Below are 27,670 nucleotides of genomic sequence, written 5' to 3'. Positions count from 1 at the left end.
ACAATTAGAGAACTTGCTGACCCAGGCATTCTTTTAAAAACATTTTCCAGAGAGGTTTTTGGTATTTTTTTTTCTTTTTTGAGATGGAGTTTCCACATTTGTGGCCTAGGCTGGAGTTCAATGGCACAGCCGTGGCTCACCGCAACCTCCACCTCCCAGGTTCACAAAATTTTCCTGCGTCAGCCTCCCGAGTAGCTGGGATTACAGGCGTGCGCCACCATGCCCAGCTAATTTTGTATTTTTTAGTAGAGATAGGGTTTCTCCATGATGGTCACACTGGTCTCGAACTCCCAACCTCAGGTTATCCACCCGCCTTGGCCTCCCAGAGTGCTGGGATTACAGGCATGAGCCCCCGGGCACAGCCTTTGTTTTTTGTTTTTTGTGTTTTTGAGATGGAGACTCACTTTGTGTCACAGGCTGGAGTGCAGTGGTGCGATCCCTAGGCTGGGGAGCAGTGGAGCGATCTCAGCTCACTGCAACCTCCACCTCCCGGGCTCAAGCGATTCTCCTATCTCAACCTCCTGAGTAGCTAGGATTACAGACATGCGATACCACACCCAGCTAATTTTTGTATTTTTAGTAGTGATGGGGTTTCACCTTGCTGGCCAGTCTGGTCATGAACTCCTGACCTCAGGTGATCCACCCGCCTTGGCCTCCCAAAGTGCTGGAATTACAGGCATGAGCTACTGTGCCCACCCCAAAGAGTTTCAAATGCATTGAGAAACATCAGATTTTTACCACTTCTCACCACACTTAGGAGACAACTGGGAGACAGAGAGAAAGCGAGGGAAGGGGAGTGAGAGAGAGGGAAAGAGAGAGAGAGGTACTGGGGAGAAAGGGCTAGAGAGTTGATTCTAAGTTGAATTTTGTTTCCTGTGGGAGGGTGTAACACAGTATACCATCCAGACTACTTAATATCTCTTCCTGTTATCTGTTTCTAATCTTTACCTGTCATCTATTTAAATGTTTACTTACCTCAATAGAGTTGTCTGTTATTAAAACTATGTATATTTGACTGGGTGTGGTGGCTCACACCTGTAATCCCAGCACTTTGGGAGGCCGAGGCAGGCAGATCACAAGGTCAAGAGATTGAGACTATCCTGGCCAACATGGTGAAACCCGTCTCTACTAAAAATACAAAAAATAGGAGAGCGTGGTGGCATGCACCTGTAATCCCAGCTCCTCGGGAGGTTGAAGCAGGAGAATCACTTGAAACCAGGAGGCAGAGGTTTCAGTGAGCCAAAATCATACCACTGCACTCCAGCCTGGGTGACAGAGCAAGACTCTGTCTCAAAAAAAAAAAAAAAAAAAAAAAAAAAAAAAAAAAAAAGCTGTGTATAGTTAAACTTGGGGGATAGTAAGAAACTTTAAGTAACATTGAATAAGTTGATTATAATTCTGTTTTAGGGCTATTTGTGGGTTTTGAAGCTGTGTCTCCCTGTAGAATTCTTTTTTGAGGGTAAAGTAGTTTTTTTTCCACCCTATCCCCCAAATGAACCCTTTTGCATAAATGACTCAGGCGTTAATGCCACGTCAGCCCCTAAATACTGTGGCCTCATAGCTGCTACCTTTCTTATTTTCTCTCACATTTATTCTGTTTTCTTGCAGCCAGATCCTATGCTGACTTCATGTTTGTTTATTGCAACCGAGGGTGGTTATCAACCTCAGACTCCCACATGTGTTGTTGCCAGCTTACTCTTTACCTCTTACCTCTGGGGCAGGTCAAATTCACTCCTAATACTAGACAGGGCATTTTCAACTTTCCTCACAGTTGTTTAGTAAGAAATGTGCCTGTAATTTGATGTTTATTTAGGCTTTGGAACCCAGGGCATGCAAATATAATTATGTGAAAGGGATAGGAATCATTACATTTCAACTGGTTTGCCGAGTTGATTCTAGTGATCATCAGAAGCCCCAAACTAAGTGCAGATTATTCTGTTTGGAATTAAATCAAGGCATTGGTTTTATTATCTCTGTGGGAAGCTGTTTGATAGAGCAGGGGAAGCCATAGACTCTGATTTTGTCACCAGCTGTGTAACTTTCTGCAAGTCACTAATGGAGCAGGGTCATAGGTCCATAACATGATCATAAAATTAAGCACTCAGGTTAAGTACTCATCACAGTATTCCCAACTCGCAAGAAAATAATGGTCAGATAAACAAGAAAATATAAAGCAGAGTATCTCATCACAGCAGAATTTATTTACAAATTTTCAAAAATAAAATGAAGCTGCAACCAAAATAAGCCTCTAAGTAGCTCATTTACTAGCAAAATAAGGAGGCCGTTTACCAGTGGCGGGTTAACTACGTAGTACTCAGTTGCAGCAGCAGAAGTATTGTGGGCAAATGAAATTCTTTTCCATGTCTTTAAATGAGGACCGCTGTCCCGGATTTGGGGAGCAACATCACTACCAAAGAACAAAGCATGTGCTTTTGAGTGATTTTTCTTGATTCGCAACATTAGCAATACAGATCAGTTGTTGATATTTATTAGATGATCAATGCCAAGTTTGAAGTGACTGAAGGATTAGCCTCTATGAATCATCTGTGTAAAACAACTATAGGCGAGAATGTTTTCAAAGAAGTTGAGAAAATAGTGATTCAGTATAACCTGAAATGGAATCTGCTAAGATGCATAACAACTGACAGTGGTAAAAATATTTGTGAGAAGAAAAAGACTGAGTTGAGCAAATTCACAAAACTTATGAACATCCAAGGTGTTGAAGGCGTATGGTTATTTATTATAGTATTCCTTTTTAGATACTTTGTGGAAAATATTGGAATCTCATGGGTGTTATTGAACCAGCAATGTAAACCATGAGCTTCATTTGTTCTTGTGGATGTAACCATCATCATTTTTGTAAATTTTTTTCAGAAATAGAGGCTGGATATCCTGATGTCTCTTGTGACAGAGCCATTAGATAACTTAGTAGCTGTACAGTTTTGCAGTCTTTGAGTTCACAGTTGACAGTGAAATTTTTCTAAACAAGAACTGCCCCCATCCACTATTATTGAACATGAATTACTTTGGAAATCAGATTTTGCTACAGACTTAATTTTTTTGTTTGTTTTTTTTTGAGATGGAGTCTTGCTCTGTCACCCAGCCTGGAGTGCAGTGGCTCGATTTTGGCTCACTGCAACCTCCTCCTCCCAAGTTCAAGGGATTCTCCTGCCTCAGCCTCCTGAGTAGCCGTGACTACAGGCGTGAGCCATCACACCTGGCTATTTTTTTGTATTTTTAGTAGGGATGGGGTTTTACCATGTTAGCCAGGATGGTCAGGATCTCCTGACCTTGTGATCTGCCCACCTTGGCCTCCCAAAATGCTGGAATTACAAGTGTGAGCCACTGTGCTCGGCCTTGATATTGTTTCTTAATGAATTCAACGCAAAATTACAAGACAAAGCCACACATATATGAGAAACTTACATTGCAGTAAGGCAAATTTGACAACTAATGTTTGAATCACAGGTAATGTCAACCTACTTTATATATTCCCTATGTTGTCAAAAGTTAAAACAAGATGTGAGACCTCCATTCTTACACATCTTTGCAGCAGATACATTTTCTGAGTTCAAACTATAGTTCTGAGAGTTTCCTTCCCAACTCCACTTCCTCTTATTGTGGATTTATACTTTTTTAAAATAATTATTTTACTTTCACTATATTGGTTCTCTAGAGGAAAGGAGATAAATACACTTGCTATGTTGAACGAGTAACAAAAGAATCATAAATCTGTATGGACTTTTTTTGATAAGTTTAGGAGAAGATTCTCCTTTTGCTACTAAGCTTGGACAACTCTACCTAAAACTATCTCATTCCTTCATTGTCTCAGGCAGTGACCTCGGTATGGGGGCTGTCCTCACTTCAGGGAGCTCAGAGTCTGGTATTGACAAGGGACACAAACAAATGAATATAATGCAATGTCATAAACATGGTGACAAGCATGCGTACAAATGCTGTGGGAGTATAGATGAGGGTATGACTGTTTTCATATGGAAGATAGCTGAAGACTTCATGAGAAAGAAAATACTTGAACTGAATCTTAGAAGTTAGAACCAGAAGTTCACCAGGTAGGGAAAAGGCATTCTAGCAAGAGAGAATACTGCATGCACAGGCATGCAAGGGTGAAAGATCATAGGAAGTGCTTGTGTGTGGCTCTAAATGCTAAGGGGAGTGTCAGGAGATGAGGCTGGGATGGTAAGTTACGGAAAGATGATGAAGGGCCCTGTGCTGTGTGCCCTGAAAATCTGGTTTGGGAGGCAAAGCCTGGACACATTGCAATACACATGGCTGATAGGTTCAGATAATACATCCCATCAGGTTATTTACTTTTAGTGCTAAGTCAGCGTCTCTAACATAAACATTTTCCATCTGCTTTCTTACATTTATTACTCAATATATTTGCAATATGAGAGCCAAATTATAACACCTAGCACCTTTGCAAACTGAACTGAAACTGAAAATCCACTTAATGATTTAGGATTTTAGAAGTTTTCTCTGGAGGAAAAGACTTAATTTAAGAGGCATTGAAATGGTATAAAAGAGCAAAATCAGATTTGATTTTATCTTCACAGATTGTTAACTACTTTTGCAAATTGCTTATTCTATTAGCAAGCATTTGTTATTTTCTGAAACTTAATTTCCTTTGCTTTTTAGTGGACAGAAGACTGCAGAAAATCTACCTATCCTCCTTCAGGACCAACGTGAGTAAACGTCAGATATCCAAACTCCCTTTGACCTTTGCAGAGCGTTTTCCCCTATGTAATACTCTCTCATAAACTAATGATAGTGAATAAAAACTTAAGTCATGTTTTCTATCCTGTGACAGAGGTTTGTTTCTGAGATTTGTGTATTATACATTTGGCTGAGATCTTAGACAAATATGAAAATATCTTTCAATTCAGATGCCCAATGCTAGCCTATCAAAATCATAGGAAAGAAAAGTCTTTTCATTTTCCACCAAATTCTTCTATCTACCACTAAGTGTTTTTGTTATCTTTGACAAATGTAAGGGCTGTGTTTGAAATGGCCTGTGATTCTCTGTGGTGCCTGGATCTAAACCACCAAATCATATTGGAACAAAAAGCATAGAACCTCATATGTGAAACATTCTCAGAATAAACCTTGGCATGACAAAGCTGTCAAGAGCAAAACAGGATTGGAACACCTAAGAGGAGGACCAGAATCGTGTTTCAGTGTGTTTAACATTAACATTTTTAGTCTAGATTTTGGTCCTTCCAAATCTTTAGTGTTTAAATGGGCCTGTGAGAAAGACACAATAATAGCTCACAGAGTCAGGGTACAGAACAGAAGAAAGAAGGAACAGGTATAGGGAACGGCGATCTTTTTGTCCTACTCTGCCCCCTCTCTGAAAGTAGCCTGCTGGTTGTAGGCAAAAACAGTGCAACTCTATCAAGTGGTATCAAGATGACATTTTCAGTTTCTGCAACATTCCGAATTATATACATTGTACTGCTGTTGTCTAAACTATGTATTCTAAATAGCCTCTGTCCCAGATTGCACGAAACTGTAATAAACTAAATTCTTGTGACTTACTCGCCTTTATGTAGAAAGAGGCCAGTAATTTGGCAGGAAGTAATTTCGAGGTAACCAGGTTTTTTTGTTGTTTTTTGTTTTGTTGTTGTTTGAGATGGAGTTTCACTCTTGTTGCCCAGGCTGGAGTACAATGGCGCGACTCTCTGCTCACTGCAACAACCTTCACCTCCCAGGTAAAAGTGATTCTCCTGCCTCAGCCTCCCGAGGAAACCCCATCTCTACTAAAAATAGAAAAATTAGCCAGGTGTGGTGGCGGGCATCTGTAAACCAGTTTTGATGCTGTTCAAATCCAGTGTTCATTCCAGCTCTTTCTTCAATGGCCTGCCCTCTGAAAGTCGTCCTTTCTGTCATCACTGGCATCATCCTGGCCTTCGGTGACATGTCTGCCTTACTGATTGTGTCTCTCAGCTGGTCTTACTGCCCCAGTTCACTGAATGTTTCATGAGGTGCCTTCCATGTTTAAGGCGTTTCCTACTCCCTTTTAAGTGCACTTTACACATGTCTATAAATCGAATGCCCTGCAAACGATAAACCTTTCCTGATTGGGCATTTTACTGATTCCTTATTGCCATGTGCACATGAGTGTATGTCTACATATTTATATGCATGTATACAAACATATACATATATACCCCTAAACACATACACATTTTTGCGTAGACATGATGTGTACATTTCTTTCCTAGCCTTCATTTTTCTGCTAAGTTTCATTTTACCTCACTTCCTTGCTTTCCTACACAAAAAGCCTCAGCTTTGCTCTCATCTTTCTCCCCTCTGACCTCTAACAATGGATCTTGAGACCTGGGAGATAAGAGTGGATATTTATGTACCTTTGAATGACAAACATTCGTCCTGGACCTGTGAGATCATGCCTTTCAATTAAGTACATACACTTGGGCAGCATGCATGGGCAAATGTGAGGAAAAAAAGAGATAGCCTGTTCGGCCAGCATGACTAGTTGAATCAGTGCTGGAGTCAAAGGAACTGAGAGCTTGATCACCCCTGAATCCATCGGAGTCCATTCAGCATTTCTTTCCCACTGCTCCCTGGGTGCCTCGCACCTGCGCTCTTATTGTATATGTGTTCTTTCACTTGGCCTCGTTTCCATGCCACCTGGGTAGCCACGTGGGTTCAGCCCATGTAACTCATACTATAAATAGCATGGACATAGCAAAAACTAAGTCTCAAAAAGGATTAAAAGATATTTTTTGTGTGCAGTAAAGTAGGAAAATATACTGTGATGACTACCATTGATTGAATACCAGTGCTGCTAAGTGTTTTTTTAATCTTTGCATTTTCATGTAGTGTCTTCACTGTTCTTATAAGGTAGATACTCTTTTATTCCTATGGTAAATTGAGGTACAGAAGTTAAATATTGAAATGTTTTAGAAAACTCTTTAAGGCCAGGCACAATGGCTCATACCTATAATCCCAGCACTTTGGGAGGCCAAGGCGGGTGGATCACGAGGTTAGGAGATCAAGACCATCCTGGCCAACATGGTGAAACCCTGTCTCTACTAAAATACAGAAAATTAGCCGGGCGTGGTTGCATGTGCCTGTAGTCCCAGCTACTCGGGAGGCTGAGGCAGGAGAATCTCTTGAACCCGGGAGGTGGAAGTTGCAGTGAGCCGAGACTGTGCCACTGCACTCCAGCCTGGCAACAGAGTGAGACTCCATTTCAAAACAAAACAAAACTGTTTAATGAGACATAAAATGTGTTACTATGGCTAAGCTTTAGTTATTAAAATATGTTTGTTTATTAGATTAACCAGGTCTCTCAAATTCTAATTAGTGCAGATTTGATGGTTGAGACGTTTCTAGGTTCTCATCATGCCTACTTTACTGTAATCCATTCGTTGTCTGTTGATTGTGTTGAGTTCATCCCCTCTCCATCACCTCTCTGAGATCCATGAGCCTACCCAAGACTCTAGAAAAAGAATCAGGAATTTATGGCAGATATAGGGGCATGATTTGGGATTGGTTGGCTGTTATGAGGTGAGGAGCAGCTGATAGGAATTCATGGGCACAACACACGTAGCTCCAGCAGGCCACTGAGTTATCTTTGCTGTTAGACATAGAAATCTAAATGCACCCTTGAAGGGAGAGGGGAGGCTGGTACACCTGCCCATAACAAGGGGAACGATAATTGCTTATTTAATTGTGAGACAAAATTTTACATGTGAAATTGTGGTCCATCAGAAATGGAATTAATTTGTTGTGATTAAAAGCTTTTTTCTAGAATATAAGTATTACAGTATTTCATGTAGATATCAGCTCCTAAGAAAATGGGGAACTTAAAAAGAACAAAATTCATTCACTATGATTTTGCTTAAATGTACGTTTCCAAAATTGAGTATGCTTTTCTTTTCTGTCTAAATCACAACCTTAATGGCTGCTAGTTAACAGTTTCATAAAACTTCATACATATACCAGGGCCCCAAGTTCTGCAGCATTATTTAGAGAGCCAAGTAATTATTTATGGCAGTGGAAGTATAAATAGAACCACAGTTCATGACTTCAGGTAATAACCCATCCCCAGCTATAGACGTAAGTCTAGATAACATTTTAATTTAGGAGACCAGTCCCATTGTGGCACACACCAGAGTCACCCTACCAGTCTCAGGAGCAGATCAGTGGAACAGATGATGGTTATTTTTAGGCATAGGTTTGTTTACACTGCTAAAGCACTAAATGGCACACCCTTAAAAACTACTTCAGTTTAGTAACAAGAGCCAGAAAATAATGTTCCAATAGCAACAAAGGTAGTTGTAGAATTCATCCACCAGAAATATGGCCCAGCTCCATTGATAAGTGAGTGAATGTTGCTGCGTCCTCAGAAACTGCTGCATGTAAGTTAAAGAGTAGGCAGTTGGAGTATGGAGATGACAGAATAGGGCTTGGGCTTCGACTTTGTACAGAAAAATGAGAAGAGAGGAGGTGTGTAGTAGGGAAGATTAGGATGGCTGACAGAAAGAATCATGCAGGATCTTGAAGCTGATCATGGGAAGCTAATAAATGTTGCCACTCTGGGGCTTAAAAGGTGATCTTCCTGGCCGAGCACAGTGGCTCACGCCTGTAATCCCAGCCCTTTAGGAGGCTGAGGTGAGTGGATCACCTGAGGTTGGGAGTTCGAGACCAGCCTGACCAACATGGAGAAACCCCATCTCTACTAAAAATACATAATTAGCCAGGCATGGTGGCACCTGCCTATAATCCCAGCTACTCGGAAGGCTGAGGCAGGAGACTTACTTGAACCCGGGAGGCGGAGGTTACGGTGAGCCGAGATCATGCCATCGCCCTCCAGCCTGGGCAACAAGAGTGAAACTCCATCTTCGGAAAAAAAAAAAAAAAAAAAAAAAAAAAAAGGATCTTCCTGAACTTCCTGAAGCCAACACTAGAGACAATGATTTGGCAATAGTGTTAGACTCTCTGAGAGAGAATTCTGAAACTGGAAACCAATTGAAGAAGTATCTAGAGCCTAGATTAAATTTTTGCAGACATTTAGGGGGGAAAATGGCAGATATTTTCCATCATTGATTATCAGTTTAGAGCTCTTAAGCTGTAATTGATTTTTTCTCATAAAACCAATTCACACGAACCTTCCCTACTATGTCATTCTATGCCAAGATTCCGTGATCACTGATGATTGTATTCTCAACCTAGAAGTACTAGGTAGAGAATCAACTTTCTTTGCAAATTTTGGTTTGGGTAGCCAAATTCTACACTGTTAAGAATATGCCTCTCATATATCCTTATAGATGATATATCTAGCTAGCCCTCACAAAAAAACCTTTTGGCATTTCAAGATGCTACCCCTCTCATTACAGGTACAGAGGTCCAGTTCCATGGTACACCATAAATCTTGATTTACCACCCTACAAAAGATGGCATGAATTGATGGTTGACAAGGCACCAATGGTATGCTGTGAAGGTTAAATCTTTTATTTCTTTATTTTTTTATTTTATTTATTTATTTATTTCGAGACAGAGTTTTACTCTGTCACTCAGGCTAGAGTGCAGTGGCACGATCTCAGCTCACCGCAACCTCCACCTCCTGGGTTCAAGCGATTCCCTTGCTTCAGCCTCCCAAGTAGCTGGGATTATAGGCATCTGCCACCACACCAGCTAATTTTTATATGTTCAGTAGAGACGAGGTTTTGCCATGTTGTCCAGGCTGATCTAGAACTCCTGACCTCAAGGGATCCGCCCACCTCAGCCTCCCAAAGTGCTGGGATTACAGGTATGAACCACTGTGCCCGGCCATATTTTTTGTTTTATTTATTTATTTCCCTTCCAAGGACCATGAAGACTCCATATTAAATCTTTTATTTCTAACTTTATTGAATGTTACTGTATTTTTAAATGAACACTTCATGAAATTACCCACAAAATAGTTTAAAATTGTGCTTTTGATACCTTTCTGCCATATACAGTAAATGATAATAGAGGAAAAGAGGTCATTCCTCTGTAGCCTTTGTTCTTTTTTGTAAACTTTACCTTTGTTTCTTTCCCTTTGTGTCATTTTCCTTCACGTGAATAATTAACAATCAGTTTCACTTTAAAGATAAAATTAGATTTACTGTGTTAATATATTAATTGAGGCCAGGCATGGTAGCTTATTCCTGTAATCCCAGCACTTTGGGAGGCCGAGGCATGCAGATCACCTGAGGTCAGGAGTTCGAAACCAGCCTGACCAACATGGTGAAACTCCGTCTCTATTAAAAATACAAAATTAGCTAGGCATGGTGGTGCATGCTTGTAATCCCAGCTACTTGGGAGGCTGAGGCAGGAGAATCACTTGACCCTGGGAGGTGGAGGTTGCAGGGAGCCAAGATTACAGCACCCCACTCCAGCCTGGGTGACAGAGCGAGACTCTGCCTCAAAAAAAAAAAAATATATATACACACACACACACACACATACACACACACACACACACACACACACACACATATATATACACACATAATATATTTGAAATATTGTCAAATATACGTATATATATATGATATTGTCAAATAGCAATCTCTTTTAGCTGCATATGGGTAAGCCAAAAGGTAATATTAAATGTTAGCATTTCGTTATGTCTTTTAGTAAGCATTTTATTTATTTATTTTTCAGCTAAAGGTTATAATAGGTTCTCTGAAAAATATGGTAAATACATTCGTGCCAAGTGGAAAAGTTATGCAGATGGTGGATGAAAAATTGGTAAGAATGTTATTTCTCACAATAAATTTTAAGCACATACACATGACACACAAAAATCAGAAAATGATCTGGTATTTAAGGCATAATTCAACAGCCTCTCCTCAAGGACTTGGACAAATTTGCATTAATCTGGCTCACTGTCAGAACTTCAGAGGGACTTAAATTTGGGGATCAGTAATATTAGGATAACAGCATAATAAATTATGGTTTTGTTAAAGGATGAACTACATTATGACAGGCAAATAAACACATTTCATCTGGGAGTATGGTGTTTCCTTCCCTTTAAGTAGTAAGTTCACTATTGAAGACTTGGTTTTTTTCTTAAGTATCTCAGGGACATCCAGAGATTTTATTATGGCATACTCACCCTGTCCCCATATTCTGTAGAGTTCCTCAGTAGCTCTGACCCTGAAGCTCATTTGGGTTGAGTGTTTCTGTGCAGTCACCAAACCATTTCATTTTCATCCTGGCCATGTAGGAAGACTCCATTTCTCAGCCCGTTTTTGTTTATGCAGAATCAATGAAACACCTAGGGCCTGGCCCCTAAAACTGCTAAAGGGATCCACATCGCTCTTTATGGCAGATTTTGGGAACTAATGACATTTGGGGTTGGACTGCTTTTTTTTTTTTTGAGACATTGTCTCACTCTGTAGGCCAGGCTGAGTAGAGCTGGGACTACAGGCATGTGCCACCACTCCCAGCTAATTTTTTGAATTTTTAGTAGAGACGGAGGCTTACTATGTCACCCAGGTTGGTCCCCCTACTCCTGGGCTCAAGCAATCCTAACTCTACCTCCCAAAGTCTTGGGATCATAGGTGTGAACCACCATGCCCAGCCTGGGGTAGGTATTTCTTTGTCGAGGGGCTGTCCTATGCATTGCAGGATGGCTGGCCTGGGGTGGCTATCTCTTTGTCTCGGGGCTGTCCTGTACATTGCAGGATGGCTGGCCTGGGGTGGCTATCTCTTTGTCTCGGGGCTGTCCTGTACATTGCAGGATGGCTGGCCTGGGGTGGGTATCTCTTTGTTTCCAGGCTGGATGGTTATCAGCCATCCAGCTAACCATCACTGCAGGATGGTTACATTGCAGGATGGTTAGCAGCCTACCTGGCCCCGACCCGCTGGATGCTGATAACAGCCCCTCAGTTGTAACAACTAAAAATGTCCTTAGACATTGCCAAATCTCCCCTGAGGGGCAAAACTGCCCCGGTAGAGAATCATTGCCCTAGCAGCTGAGTGCTCTGGGGACATTGTCTTTATGGCACTTGTACCTGCCAGCAACCAAACCCATTATCCATCATGTTCATGTTCTCAGAGCTTTTGTTTAAGGCTGTCCTTTACGTTCATACTTACTGGACTTCCTCAAAAAAAAAAATTCTGGCAGGAGCAAAAGAGGTTGAGGTCTCCATGTACCCCACATGCCCTAGTCTCCCCTCTACTCTGAATGTTATCAGGGAGGGCAGCATTGCAAAGTGTTTTTGTGCTACACCTTGGAATCAGACAATATTGGATTTTAAGGCTGGATCAGTCATATGCTAGCTGTGTGTCTTGGGACAAGTTTCTTAACCTATGAAACCTCAGTTTTCTCATCAGGGAAAATAATACTAATATATATTTCATACGGTGGTTGTAAGGATTAGATGACACACTGTCTATTAAGCATAGTGCCTGAATGTAATAAGTGTTTAATAAACACCCATTAAGTCACATTTGTTTGTTAAATGGCTGGAACATTCCACTTGGGCAATGCTTTGAGTTCCTAGGGGGAAAAAAATAATAATTGGTTAAAAAAATGAGACTCATGAATTTTAAGCACATTATCTCAGCAAAAGGCCATGAACTTAAATAAGTTATATCTAGACATTAGTAGTTGCCATTGAGGATAAATATATGTCCACCATTGAATTTGCTCAGTGTGTGTGGTTTGCTAATAGAATGCAGTTAATTCATCTTAGCCCAAGATCAGCCATTAACCATGACACAAGGTTGTGAATAATTCAGGTTTATCTCCGTGAGTGTGGGAAGAAAATGGTAACAAGGGTATATGCCAATGGCTAGAGGGTGGATTTGCACAGAGAGATAAAGAGCGCTTGTTATGATGTTTTGTGTTGTGGGTCATGTTAGGTCATCCAGGTGAAACTACTCTAGCTCCTGCCTTCTCTTGAGAATGGTGGAAAAATAAGGCAGGAAAAACAATCTGAGAATCAGGCCTCCTTATAGGGTCCCAGTATTGAGTGTTTCATAGAATCTTTTTATAAATACATGATGTAAAAATGCTTTAAAAAATAACTCCTATCACTTACTGTGATAGCAACATGTAGAACAAATTATATGTCAAAGAACTAGATTTCAAAACTTGCTTTTTAGGTTAAATGCTTATTAATTTATTTGTTTTCCAGCCTGGCCTACTTGGCAACTTTCCTGGCCCTTTTGAAGAGGAATTGAAGGGTATTGCCGCTGTTACTGATATACCTTTAGGTAAAGTTCACTTGGAGGCTTTTAAAAAATGTAACGAAGCACATTTACATATTTCCATTGAGGTGTGATATACATACAGCAAAGTGCAGAGGTCTTAGGTATACAGCTCAGTGGAGCTTTTGAAATGCATACCTGCATATAGCCATGACTTAGATCAAGATACGGAAGAGTCCAGCTCTCCAGAATGCTCCATCATGCCCCTTTGCAGAAAATACTGCCTCCTCAAGTAACCACTATTTTGATGTCGCTATATATTAGTTTTGCCTCTTCCTTAATTTTCTGTAAATAGAACTGAACAATATGAACTGTTGTGTGTGATTTCTTGTACTTTAATTATAGGTGGTGTGCTATTGTTTGAAGAGGGTATTTGGGTTGTTTTCAGATTTGGGATATTAAGAATAAAGGAGTTATAAATATTCTAGTACATTGAAGGTGACCTATGTACTCATTTTTCTGGATATATACCTAGGAAATGAACTGTTGGGTTTTAGAGTGATTGTGTGTTCTGCCAAACAGTTTTTTTCTTTTCTTTTTTTTGGAGACAGAGTTGCACTCTTGTTGCTCAGGCTGGAGTGCAATGGTGCAATCTCAGCTCACTGCAATCTCTACCTCCCCAGTTCATGCTATTCTCCTGCCTCAGCATCCCTAGTACCTGGGATTATAGGCATGCACAATCATGCCTAGCTAATTTTTTGTATTGTTAGTAGAGATGGGGTTTCTCCATGTTGGTCAGGTGATCCTCCCGCCTCGGCCTCTCAAGTGCTAGGATTACAGGCGTGAGCCACCACGCCCAGCCAACAGTGTTTCAAAGTGATTACAGCAGTAGACAGCGTAGTATGAGAGTTTTGGTTTTCTCCACTTGATACTTCAGTGTTTTCTTTTTTGTTGTTGTTGTTTTTTTATAATGTCAGTCTTTATTTTAGCCTTTGTATTGAGTGTCATAGTGTCCCATTTTAGTTTTAATTTGCATTTCCTTGATGACTAATGAGATTGAACAGTTGATTGATCTTTTTTTGGCTTGTTTTGGAGAAGGGCTTGTTAAGGTCTTTTGCCCGTTTTAAAATTAGATTGAAGGAATTCTTTGCATACTTTGAATATAAGTCCTTTGTCAGATACATGGATTCTGAATATCTGCTCCCAGTCTATGACTTTGATTTTTATTTTCTTAAAATGTCTTTGGATGAACAGAAATTTTTAATTTCAGTGAAGTCTAGTAGTATCTCAGTCTTCTCTTTGGATAGTGCATTTTGTATCCATTTAAAAAATATTGGCCTACCCAAACCCATATATGTGCTTATATATTTTCTTTTTTTTCTTTTCTTTTTTTTTTTTTTTTTTTTTGAGATGGAGTCTCACTCCGGCACCCAGGCTGGAGTGCAGTGCTGTGATCTCGGCTCACTGCAACCTCTACCTCCCGAGTTCCAGCAATTCTTCTGCCTCAGCCTCCTGAGTAGCTGGGACTACAGGCACAAGCCACCATGCCCAGCTAATTTTTTGTATTTTTAGTAGAGACAAGGTTTCACCATGTTGGCCAGGTTGGTCTTGAATTCCTGATGTCATGATCCGCCAACCTCAGCCTCCCAAAGTGCTGAGATTACAGGTGTGAGCCACCACACTCGGCTATGCTTATATATTTTCTTCTAGATGTTAATATTTACTTTTTACATTTAGACCTGTGACCTATTTTGAATTATTTTTGTATGTGCTATGAGTTATGGGTCAAGGTTCAGGTTTTTCTCATATGGTATATCCAGTTAGTTAAAAACCATTTATTCAAAAGGCTATCCTTTCCTCAGCAAATTGCGGTGGTGTCTTTCATATAAATATACAATACATATATACTCTCTATATATACAATGTGTATGTGTGTGTGCATATGTGTATATATATATACACATATGCACAAACACAAAATCAGGTGATTATGTATATGTGGTTTTGTTTGGAGAATTTCTGTTAAGTTTCATGTACCTATTTTTCTTTGTATCAATACTATTCTACCTCAGTTACTAAAGCTTTATAGTAAGTCTTAAAAATTAGGTAGTATAATTCTTCCAACTTTATTTTTCTTCAGAAATCTTTTGGCTATTTAAGGCCATCTGCATTCTCATATAAATCTTAGAATCAGCCTGTCAACTTTGAAAAAAACAGCATAATGGTATTTTGAAGGGATTGTAATACTGAGTTTTCCAATCCGTGAATACACATCTCAGCATTTGTTTAGGTTATTGATTTCTCAGAGCTGTATCTTTTCTTTTCAGGGAGAAGGCCTTGCATGTCATTCATTAAAATTATTAATAGACATTGATGTTTTGAGAAGCTATTTTTAACATTTCAATTTAAGCTTTATGGCATTTAATGAAAAAGATTTTGCCCATGACCCCAAAAGTTTTATCTTTTGGCTACTAAAGCAGTAGTGTCATTATTTTAAATAGCCAATAATACCTTTGTTTTCTAAGAGAGATGTTTGAGAATTTGTGAACATCAGTAGTATATATCAACAAAAGTGGCTAGTTTTGTGTGCTGCTGCTCTAAGAAAAGATTTAAAAGATAGTCAACATATTGGACTTATATGCTCGCTGCCTTTATGAAAAGCAAGTCTAATTCCTTTATTATATAATAACTCTAGCAAATCAATACCAAATATAAATATCTCACTGATTAAGAAAAATAACATGATGTATGAGTAGTATAAATTTATTCTAAATTATTAAAAATTTATGATAAAATAAGAGTAGAAGTTCACCAAATTAGAAATTTAGTGGAAATAAAATAAACATTGGATTGGGGTGAAAAAAACATGTTGAGCTTAACATGTTAATGTTAAATGGGACGGAAATAAAGCATACTGCCTACCTTTGGATTAAATGCTAAATAGCAGTATTACACATTTTGGGAAAATATTCAAAAACTAAAATGCCGTAGAATGGAGTTTCTTGGCAGCTCTGTACTAATTTTATTAATAGTTATTGAAGCTTCTTTTACACCTTAGAAATTTTAGTCAAACTTTAAAAATCAAGGCAAAATACATTTCCAGCAAACGACCAAGAGCCAGATGTATTAAATGATCATATTTACACTCCCAAAAGAAAATGTAAAATGAAGCCTGTTGAGAAACATTTTGGACGTGATGTTGCAGAACAATTGCAACTTGCCCAGAGGTTCAGCTGCCCACAGGTGGCTTCCTTGGTGACTTGTTTCATCTTGAGTGTATGGAGTCCAGGCTGGGAAGAAAGCACCATCCAGCCAGCTGTTCCAGCACAGCCCCACTGGCCGAAGCATACCCTCACACAATGAAAACACTTAAACATCTTCTTAAAACAAATGTTTCTCCCATTGTCATGGTTCTGTATATTAACACAAAATTTTCCTTTCTTTTCTCACAGGAGAGATCATTTCATTCAATATTTTTTATGAATTTTTTACCATGTGCACTTCAATAGTAGCAGAAAACAAAGAAGGTAAATGTGCATTGAGGGAGGGTGGGTGGTATAAAGTATGACATAATGAAAAATCTTCTAAATAAAGGGATTAGAACTTTTTTTTTTTTTTAATGGAGTGTCACTCTGTCACCCAGTCTGGAGTGCAGTGTTGCAATCTTGGCTCACTGCAACCTCTGCCTCCCAGGTTCCAGCAGTTCTCTGCCTCAGCCTTCCGAGTAGCTGGGATTACAGTTGCCTGCCACCATGCCCAGCTAATTTTTGTATTTTTAGTAGAGACAGGGTTTCACCATCTTGGCCAGGCTGGTCTGGAATTAGAACTTTTAAAATCCAGGCTTGCTATGTAAATTCTGTGTATGTTGCATAGAGCTTTTTAAATCTTGGTAAATTTTTATGAGTGCACTGAAAACTCTCCTTATTTTAAGACTACTGTACTGCCTATTAAAGTTGAATTCAAACATGCAAAAAACCCAGAAGAAAAGTCTCAGGAGTAGAAACATTCATCTCCCTCATATTCTACTTATACCTATCCACATGATTTGATGGAAGCACTCACAGGAGTTACTTCCTTATCTTCATATCTGTCATGGTATCTGTCCTTTTCTTAAGACCCAGAACACACATTCTCCCATCCTTTCCCAGCCAGGCGGCCCTGTGTATACCAGCCTCACTTTCCCATATTTCGTGACTGGTTCCCAGAGTACAAAGCACAGAACGACTTTGCTGACTCACCCTGATCTTTAGCCTATATACTCTGCATATAAATCTGCCTGTAACTTACCCTTGAGGTGTCCTGCTCTAGGGGACAATGCCTGAAGGGAAACATTTGATGAATCACATTAGTTGAGGCTCAGATTTCTGTATCCTGATAGAACCATGTAACAGTGCCAAAAAATGACCATTGTTTGCTTTTCCCATATTCTGATCTTAACCTAGAAACCTGTGCTCTCAGATTTTGTGGGGTTATCTGGCAGATTGACAGTGACAACAGTCCCATCTGGTGAAGGCTTAGGACATTAATGTTTCTTCTTTCTTATTGTTTGAAGAAACAATTGTGAATGTAAATTAATCAGAGTTAGATGCCTGGTGCAGTGACTCACACCTGTAATCCCAGCACTTTGGGAGGCTGAGGTGGGCCGATCATCTGATGTCAGGGGTTTGAGACTAGCCTTGCTAACATGGTGAAATCCCATCTCTACTAAAAAAAAAAAAGTACAAAATAAAGAAACTAGCCAGGTGTATGGTGGCACGTGCCTGTAACCCCAGCTATGTGGAAGGCTGAGAGGTGAGAATTGCTTGAACCTGGGAGGCAGAGGTTGCAGTGAGCTGAGATCGCACCATTGCACTCCAGTCTGGGCAACAGAAGAAGACTCTGTCTCAAAAATCAATTAATCAAAAGTAATTGTCCAGCTTTGATTTAGAATCTTAACTGCTATTACATGTCTCTTCTGTGTACCTTCAAATAGGTCATCTAGTACATGGGAGAAATATGGATTTTGGAGTATTTCTTGGGTAAGTAAAGAACACAGATCTGTGTTCTATAAGAAGAGTAGGTTGTATTACAGTGATGAAAAGTAAGTCCCAAGTCAGGGCCAAAATAGGATCATAAGTGAAGATAAATGGATTCCTGAGTGTTGAGACAACATGGGCACACTGCTATTTTATGTGTCCATCTTGACCTTTCTGAAAAAATAAGAGCATTGTAATTAGCATCCTAAGTTTGACTCTGAGGCTCATTTTTTTATATGCTGTGTGATATCGAGAGAGTTACTTGGCTTCTCTGAACCTCAGTTTTATTATTTGGAAAACAGAATAAAGACACCATATTGTAAAGGTCTCGTTAGGATTGATCATAGCGCCTAGCTAGATGAAGGTCCTAGTGTAGTGCCTGGATCTCATCATCATATTCATCATTATTTCACTGTGTTTCTTAAATGTCACTGAAACTTGTCTTTTGTAGGTGGAACATAGAAAATAATACCTGGGTCATAACCGAGGAACTAAAACCTTTAACGGTGAACTTGGACTTCCAAAGAAACAACAAAACTGTCTTCAAGGCTTCAAGCTTTGCTGGCTATGTGGGCATGTTAACAGGATTCAAACCAGTAAGGAGTCTATTGTTACATGATTTTACAGGTAGCTTTTTGTCCTTTTACTATTATGTAAAGGGTGAAATCTAAGAATATGGTGACCTAAAAAGAATATGAAGCCCCTTTTCATCCCCTTGTACTTCTTGTCACTTCATAGGTATGAGATCCCGTGGTAGAGAAGAGTAGAAAGGAAATGGAGGTTTCTGAGCCTGTTCTGGGATAAAGAGCATGTGGCCAGGTGTCAAGGGCTGGGAGTCCACACCTGGCATCTGCTCCTGGGTCTGCCACTCAGGCAGGTCAGGCATTCATCCTCTGCTTTCAGTTTCCTGTTCAAAAAGCGTAGCCAGTAACATCCCACTTACTTACCTCACATGCTAGATTCAAAAATGCTTTGAACTTTTTTAAAAGCCTTGCATGGTTTTGATTTATTTTTGCCTTCTCCATTACCCAACCTAGGCATTTATATCCCACCCTAAAGTACAGGGAGTGACAGGGCCTTAAAGAGCATGATTGATGTGTCTGACTTTGTTGCTTTGTCTTTTTCTCAGGGACTGTTTAGTCTTACACTAAATGAACGTTTCAGTATAAATGGCGGTTATCTGGGTAAGTGGCGCATTCTCAAGTGAAATGGGAATTGCAGAGCTTTTTTTTTTTTTTCCTTTCAGATGGAGTCTTGCCCTGTCGCCAGGTTGGAGTGCAGTGATGCAATCTTGGCTCACTGCAACCTCTGCCTCTGGGGCTCAAGCAATTCCCTTGCCTCATCCTGCTGGGATTACAGGCGTGTGCCCCCATGCCCACCTAATTTTTTGTATTTTAGTAAAGACGGGATTTTACCATGTTGGCCAGGATGGTCTCAATCTCCTGACCTTGTGATCCTCCCAAAGTGCTGGGATTACAGGCATGAGCCACTGTACCCAGCCTCAGAGCTTTTTCATGAGGAAGACTGAACTGTGCCTTCTGGTTACATCATCTAATCTCTTCCCGTTCCTGACAGTTTGTTCAATCTCTTCCAGGTGTTCTAGAATGGATTTTGGGAAAGAAAGATGCCATGTGGATAGGGTTTATTACTAGAACAGTTCTGGAAAATAGCACAAGGTAAAGTGTTTTGTTGCTGTATTATCAAATATTTATTTTAAATTACTCATATTAAAATATAAAAATATTTCTCAAGCTCCAGTTTAATCCTTTGAGGAACTGTTGCAGAATTTCTTAGGTGAACCTCTGACACTCATGGAATTATTCGTGTTTTCTTTGTGAGTATTGTGTGTTTTATAGCAAAGAAATGAGTTACGTATAAAGCACTAGGGATACTGACCTGAAAGTCACCTATGAATATTTTTGGTATACAAAAAAAAATTACCCACAGACGAACAATTTTACAGTAAAATCTTCATTTAAATGGTGGTACAGACCAGGCACAGTGGCTCATGCCTGTAATCCTAACACTTTGGAAGGCTGAGGGGGACAGATCACCTGAACCCAGGGGTTTGAGACCAGTCTGAGCAACATGGTGAAACCCTGTCTCTTCAGAAAATATAAAAATTAGCCAGGTGGCCAGGCGCGGTGGCTCATGCCTGTAATCCCAGCACTTTGGGAGGCCGAGGCGGGTGGATCACGAGGTCAAGAGATCGAGACCATCTCGGTCAACATGGTGAAACCCCGTCTCAACTAAAAATACAAAAAATTAGCTGGGCACGGTGGTGCGTGCCTGTAACCCCAGCTACTCAGGAGGCTGAGGCAGGAGAATTGCCTGAACCCAGGAGGCGGAGGTTGCGGTGAGCCAAGATCGCGCCATTGCACTCCAGCCTGGGTACCAAGAGTGAAACTCCATCTCAAAAAAAAAAAAAAAAAAAAAAATTAGCCAGGCATGGTGACACGTGCCTGTAGTCCTAGCTAGTCAGAAGTCTGAGGTGGGAGGATCATCTGAGCCCAAGGAGGTCAAGGCTGCCATAAGCTGGGATCTATCGACTGCACTTCACCCTGGGTAACAGAGTGAGACTCTGTCTCAAAAAAAAACAAAATAAATAAATATAAAAGGTAGCACATATTAACCTATAAGTTATATTCTGCTTTGGTATAGAAATCTTACAATAGCAAAGCTATCTTTCCTTCATTCAGCCTCCATTGCAAGGAAATAAACGGGCATCAATCCTACTTTTAATACTTCCCAGGGAATAAGAGTTAATGTTAGTAGTGTTCTTTGATAACCCACTTCAATTTTTAATAGTCTTAATTTTCAGACAGTTTACTTTGTATTCCCTAAGTCCTATATACTGTAATGAATATTATTTCCCTTTGTTCACTTGCTGAGTGAAAGGCATGGACAGTAAGGGTGGAAGATGATCACTTGAGGCCACTTTGTTTCTCCTTCAGATAAGAGGGACCTCCTAAAATTCCCACTTCCTGTCTCAGTGTTTACCACACAGAGGCAGGGATTGCTTCTCCCACAGTCATTGCTCACCATCCCTTTTTAAAACTCACATTGTGTCTGGGCATGGTGGCTCATGCCTATAATCCCAGCCCTTTGGGAGGCCAAGGCAGGCATATCGCTCATGCCCAGGAGTTCGAGACCAGCCTGGGAAACATAGTGAGACCCCATCTCTAAAAATAAAAATAAAGAACACAGTCCTCAGATACTTGTTTTCCTTTAGTTTCTGCAGAGCTAAACATTTCCATTCTAAGTCAACTAAAAATGTTTCCCACCACCATCCTCAGCAAACTAACACAGGAACAGAAAACCAAACACTGCATGTTTTCAATCAGAAGTGGAAGTTGAACAGTGAGAACACATGGACACAGGGAAGGGAACATCACGCAGGGCCTGTCAAGGGTTTGGGGGAAAGGGGAGGGGGAGGACATTAGGATAATACCTAATGCATGTGGGGCTTAAAACCTAGATGATGGGTTAATGGGTGCAGCTAACCACCATGGCATATGTATACCTGTGTAACAGACCTGCACGTTCAGCACTTGTATCCCAAAACCTAAAGTAAAATTTTAAAATAAGTAAAATGATTTACTAAAATGAAATAAAAAAGTTTTCCTTTTCTTTTTAAATGTTCCTATGTAGTTATGAAGAAGCCAAGAATATACTGATCAAGACCAAGATACTGGCCCCAGCGTACTTTATCCTGGGAGGCAACCAGTCTGGGGAGGGCTGTGTGATTACACGAGACCGAAAGGAATCGTTGGATGTATACGAGTAAGTATGTTTGTTCAAGCAGAAGTAGAAACAGGTGCATACACTGACATACTTTGAGTTGTAAGGCATGTAGCCTAAGAGGGAATCTCTCTTTTTGTATCTAGACTCGATCCTAAGCAGGGTAGATGGTATGTGGTACAAACAAATTATGACCGTTGGAAAAATCCCTTCTTCCTTGATGATCGCAGAACGCCTGCAAAGATGTGCCTGAACCGCACCACCCAAGAGGTACCTTTGCCATGTCTTATTTAGAAAGAAGCTGTTGCCATGAAAGATTCTCTTAGTTCTGGCATTTTTCTTCAGCCTTCAAATAATTTATAAGCCTCCTATTATTTAGTATCTCTAGCCAATCTCCATTGAGTTTTTGGTTTTTTTGACTTAAAGGCAAAATTGTGCTGTCCTTTCCCTTTCTTGTTCTAATGCTGGATAGCACTCTGAAGTTGAATAATAAACAGGCAAGAATTTAAAAGGGGAAGGAGAGAGAGGAAAGTAATCCATGAAAACTGTTACCTGTGTTTCTAACAGTGACTCCCACGGAACATCCGCGGGAGGATAGGGGGATGTTGATTAAGGAATATCTTGGTTTCTAAGGACCTGTTTGTTTAGATAAGTTGTTGCCTTCTGTATTTAACTTACTGAACAAAACTATTTTTGTGTGTTTTAGAGTATCTCGCTGGAAAGCATGTATGATGTCCTGTCAACAAAACCTGTCCTCAACAAGGTATTTTGAATATGATATATATACTTGCCTTTTAGGGAAAGAATCTGGCCCTATGTTTTATCTTTCTCTGTTATCTTTGATCACTTTGAGCACAGAAGTTATGTTTACCTTAGGGCTGATTTTTTTTTTTAATGTTTTTGTGTGGCTAAAACTATAACTTTTGGAATACAACAAAGAAATTGATCATTGAGTCTTGATAGGTCAGAGTATTGTTTATAGCTTTATTTACATAGCATTTGAATTAAGTCTAGCATTTTACTTTTATCCGTGTCTATTAAAAATCTCACACTATACAACTAACACCTAAAAGTCAACAGAACAAAGCCTGAAGTCCATTTTCAGACAGAGCTCTGTGTCTTGGTAGGTTAGGGTTTCCCTTAAACTTTAGTACATCTTTTCATCTTTTCCCCGCACTATAGATTAAAAAATGCAAAAAGTTTCCTAATCATCCCACCATTTGCTACCAGTCATTGCTTGAACATTCTGAATATGCCGCTCTAACTATGCCACTTGTTCCTTCTCTTCCTGGTCCTTTTCCCCAGCTCTCCCTAAAGTAAACATGCCTCCCTTACCCCTGCCAGGACAAATCTCTCCTAGCCTTTAGCATTCAGGTCATCCTGGCTCCCACAGGAAGCCTTCCTTCAGTTCCTAGACCCTGCTATACTTTCATTTTGCCTACACCATCTATGAGCAAGTCACAATCCCATGACTGTAGTGTGTGATCCATGAGTTTGGGTGTGCACCTTGTGAGCTGGGTGCCTGCAGTTTCCCCTACTGTATTAGAAATGCTTTAAGGATAGGGATAGCCAAAGTTTCCCGTTTTTTCCTCCATAGTACACCGTGAGGCCTTGCACGACTGTCAGTTGTGCGTCGAGGAGGGGTAAGGCAGTCTTAAAGCATTGGTGGTGAAGCAGTGTGCTGTCAGGAATAAGCTCTTGTAAAGAGCTGGAGATTCTTTGCTGAGCCCGTTTATATTCATGACCTGAAACATGGTCCTATTGAAGTTGGTTGCTTTAGTTATTTGATGATACTATATAATGATTAGCTAATACTATATGAAATGATTATACTATATTAAGTATATACATTCTATAACATGCTTTCCATATATTAACATAATTATTTTTATTATTTCATATTAACTTGATAAAGCAAGTTCTACAGGTATAGAAATGCTCATATATATCTGAACATCTTTGAATTGAAAACATCCTTAAAGTAAAAACAACTTTTCTTTCAGCTAACCGTATTCACAACGTTGATAGATACTACCAAAGGTCAGTATGAAACATACCTGCGGGACTGCCCTGACCCTTGCATTGGTTGGTGAGCACACATCTGGCCTACGGAATGCACCCTCTGAGACATGAAGACACCATCTCCATGTGGCCGAGTACTGCAGTCTTCTGACCTTCCGCAGACGAAGACTTGGGGCAGGTTGCCTTTGAGTCAGGAGCTCGTCTTCCCCCAAATGTTTACAATTCACAGACTATTCTTTTTGCCCTATCAGTTGATTTTTCTTATTTGCAGATAATTCTTTAGGTGAAGTAAAACAATCATCTAGAATTCATTGAGTTTTGTTTCACTTTGACATTTGGGGATCAGGTGGGCAGTGGAACTCTACCTCCCTGGAATAAATGGAGAGTCAGCGTGAGTGGTTAATCTAGCACATCTGTGTGAGTAACAGTAAACAGTCCACATTCTTCAGTTTTTTACTTTTATCTGCATATTTGTATTGTTTTTCTGTATAGCAGGCTTTTCCTTCTGGTTCTAACTATTATTAAAATTAATATACCAGTCAGGTGCGGTGGCTGACGCCTATAATCCCAGCACTTTGGGAGGCCAAGGTGGATGGATCACAGGGTCAGGAGTTAAAGACCAGCCTGGCTAAGAGAGTGAAACCGCATCTCTACTAAAATCTATAAAAAGTAGCAGAGTATGCTGGCAGGTGCCTATAATCCCAGTTACTTGGGAGGCTGAAGCAGGAGAATTGCTTGAACCCAGGCGGCAGAGGTTACAGTGAACCGAGATCACACCACTGCACTCCAGCCTGGGTGACAGAGTGAGACTCTGTCTCTAAAAAAAAAATTAATATACCATTGTCTTTGCTGTTAGTGACAGCAATATAACTTTATTACATGTGATTAGGGAAATAAAACAGACATTCATTCACCTTGTATTTCTTTAAAGGGAAAAAGGGCCATTGACTCTAGCACTTTTTGGGGTTCAATAAGTAATCAGTATGCAAGGAAGTATTTTATAAGATAGTTGAAGTGTTCCCTTTTTCATAATTAGTCTACCTCCCAGTAACCCTAAGGAAGTTGCTAACTTAAAAAAAACCGCATCCCAAGTTCTGTGAATTTAGTAAATAAACAAGTCAAAGACTTGTGGAAAATAGGAAGTGAATCCATTATTTTAAATTCTGATAAGTAGCATTCATGTAATAAACAGGTTTTTAGTTCTTCAAATCAACATGTATTTTTAAAGAACTTTTAGTAGTTACCAAAAATGTTTTTCAGAAATCAAACTACTTATGAAAAGTACTAATAGAACTTGTTAACCTGTCTAACCTTCATGATTAACTGTGAAATGTACGCCATTGGTATTTGTACAAGACTGTGTCCACTTCATTTTGTATAATCACAGTTGTGTTCATGACACGCAATAAACAGTCAATGGAAAGAGTGCCAGTCATCAGTCATGCACGCTGATTGGGTGTGTACATCTGTGTTGATTTGAAGGTGAGGGATCATGATCGAGAAATACAAGCTGAACATCGTATCTGAATTAAATAAGGGTTATGTAAGTGGGTTATTAAATATGACTAAATGGTCACAATCTTACATGACTAATACCACCTCTTAACCAGATAGTATCAACCCAGTTTTCAGGTGTTCAAAGGCAGTTTTTCCCCCAGATAGGAGGTGCTTCCACAAAACTTTAGTGATCCCAAGATTACTTTCGTGAAGCAAGAGCATTTACATTAAAATAGGATTCAATTAATGCAAAAAGAAACTTTACTCAGATTTTGTACCTCTTATAAAAAAGAGAGGTAAACTTGATGTATTTTTTGTTGATGTTCTAACCTTTGATATGCCTGATAATGAGGAGATGAGATGCTAATTGTTTCAGGCTGAGATCTCAGGAGTAAATCAAAGTTTAAAAGAAGTAACAGGTATTAAGATTTTAGGAAGTAATTGGTTAGTGGTAAAGCAGTTTTAAAATAGGATGTACATGATAAGCCTATTTATATTACACTTTATACATGTACTTATGCATAACTAGACATATATCTAGACATATATCTAGAATATGATGATTGGGAGAATATTAACCAAAATACTGACTATAATTCCCGCTGGAAAATGGCAAGGCCATTTTAATTTTGAGAGGACAAAACTTAGTACCCGTTGGACATTAAAGAGACACTGTTTTTAGAAATACTATAAAAAATTAAGGTCCAGGTTGGATCCAAATCATGGGCTGTATCTGATTTCGCTGCCTAGTTTTAGGGAGTTTGATTTAAAATGGAAGTCTGAATCATATCTGTATTCCTTCACACATGTAGCTCCACAATCAGCTTAATTATAGCTACTACTTAACCAATTTATGTACCTGGCCTGATAATAGTTAACACCCTTGACCTAGATTACCTCCTCAGCCAACCCCTGTTTCACTTGTAATCACACTTGCCAACAATAGAAGAAAGGGTAACTTGTTGAAAGTTACGTTATCAGAAGGGCTTAGACCCAGGATTTCAGCTGGGTCTGTCCAGCTCCTGTGCTCTTATCACAACACCGGAATTCCTTTTTTTTTTTTTTTTTTTTTGAGACGGAGTTTCGCTCTTGTTACCCAGGCTGGAGTGCAATGGCGCGACCGCAACCTCCGCCTCCTGGGTTCAGGCAATTCTCCTGCCTCAGCCTCCTGAGTAGCTGGGATTACAGGCACGCGCCACCATGCCCAGCTAATTTTTTGTAGCTTTAGTAGAGACGGGGTTTCACCGTGTTGACCAGGATGGTCTCGATCTCTTGACCTCATGATCCACCCGCCTTGGCCTCCCAAAGTGCTGGGATTACAGGCGTGAGCCACCGCGCCCGGCCAACACCGGAATTCTTAACTTTCCAAGTAGGATTGAGAAACAGCTCTGTCCTCTGAGACCCACACTTCTGCTGGTGTGGACCAGGCCACCGTGCCAAGCCTGGACACCACTGTGTCACTGCCTTGTACTTGTTCTGTATCAATTATTAATGTTTCCATAGGGAGTAGACACCCTTCCGTGTTAGGAGCTGACAGGTCACTTGTTTTTCACGACTCTTGAGTGAAAATCATGCCCAGCTTGTGGGGAATGCGTTAGAGCACCTCAGTCTTTCTGTGGCTATGACCCAGGACTACATTAAAATATGCATAGTTCTGAAATTTTCAAAGTCACTATAAAAGCTCACACAGTCATTATTGAAGTTAGTCTCTTTTGTTCATTGGTGACAATTTATAAAATATTTGCCAGCTTAGCATCTCATGACACATGTGGCCAGCAGGCTCCAGACCACACCGAGCTGCGTGCTGGTCCTGTCTACAAGCCTGGGGAAGTGTGGCTGGGCTCCTCAACCTTCACACCTTGTGGAGGTCAGTCAGCTCACGTGAAAATCAGTCCTCTCTTTCTCCCTAGGGCACTCACTCACTCTGATGTTGATAAAGTGGGTTTCCCAGCCAGGTGCCACAGGGGATACTAGACTGGTATGTGTTGGGCAATTCTCCATGGAAATTTTACAGTAGCTGAAGACGTTCAAGGATGCTTGTCTAGGCAGAGGACAAATTTCTTTCCTGACTTTGATAATAAACATCATTGTCTGCCTGCAGGACAAAGGTTGGATGAGTTGGTTGGTCCAGCAGTCCATCTTATAACTCAAGGGGTTTCCTAAGCTTGGAGTTCCTTGGCTATAATACAGACCATACATCATAACTTGGGTTGTCACTCATC

The 27,670-nt window shown here is 40.1% G+C and overlaps 1 protein-coding gene across 3 annotated transcripts in view; it reads left to right on the top strand.

Annotated features, from left to right (window-relative positions):
• The window catches only part of ASAH1 (N-acylsphingosine amidohydrolase 1), a 31,244-nt gene extending 5,851 nt beyond the window's left edge, over nt 1–25,393 (top strand). For all 3 annotated transcript variants that reach the window (XM_032287998.1, XM_032288001.1, XM_032288000.1), the window contains exons 2-14: nt 4,657–4,703; nt 9,384–9,474; nt 10,678–10,764; nt 13,161–13,239; nt 16,626–16,700; nt 18,146–18,191; nt 18,640–18,784; nt 19,318–19,372; nt 19,783–19,864; nt 21,840–21,971; nt 22,076–22,199; nt 22,636–22,692; nt 23,933–25,393. In XM_032287998.1, the coding sequence (XP_032143889.1) occupies nt 4,657–4,703; nt 9,384–9,474; nt 10,678–10,764; nt 13,161–13,239; nt 16,626–16,700; nt 18,146–18,191; nt 18,640–18,784; nt 19,318–19,372; nt 19,783–19,864; nt 21,840–21,971; nt 22,076–22,199; nt 22,636–22,692; nt 23,933–24,022 (1,110 nt within the window). In that variant the 3' untranslated portion in view covers nt 24,023–25,393. The remainder of the gene's footprint in view (nt 1–4,656; nt 4,704–9,383; nt 9,475–10,677; nt 10,765–13,160; nt 13,240–16,625; nt 16,701–18,145; nt 18,192–18,639; nt 18,785–19,317; nt 19,373–19,782; nt 19,865–21,839; nt 21,972–22,075; nt 22,200–22,635; nt 22,693–23,932) is intronic.
• Nucleotides 25,394–27,670: the final 2,277 nt, after the last annotated feature.

Source organism: Sapajus apella, unplaced genomic scaffold (genome assembly GCF_009761245.1).
Source record: "Sapajus apella isolate SASKATOON/1434 unplaced genomic scaffold, GSC_monkey_1.0 scaffold21, whole genome shotgun sequence".
Classification (NCBI taxonomy): Eukaryota; Metazoa; Chordata; class Mammalia; order Primates; family Cebidae; genus Sapajus; species Sapajus apella.
This window is presented reverse-complemented; position numbering and strand designations above follow the sequence as displayed.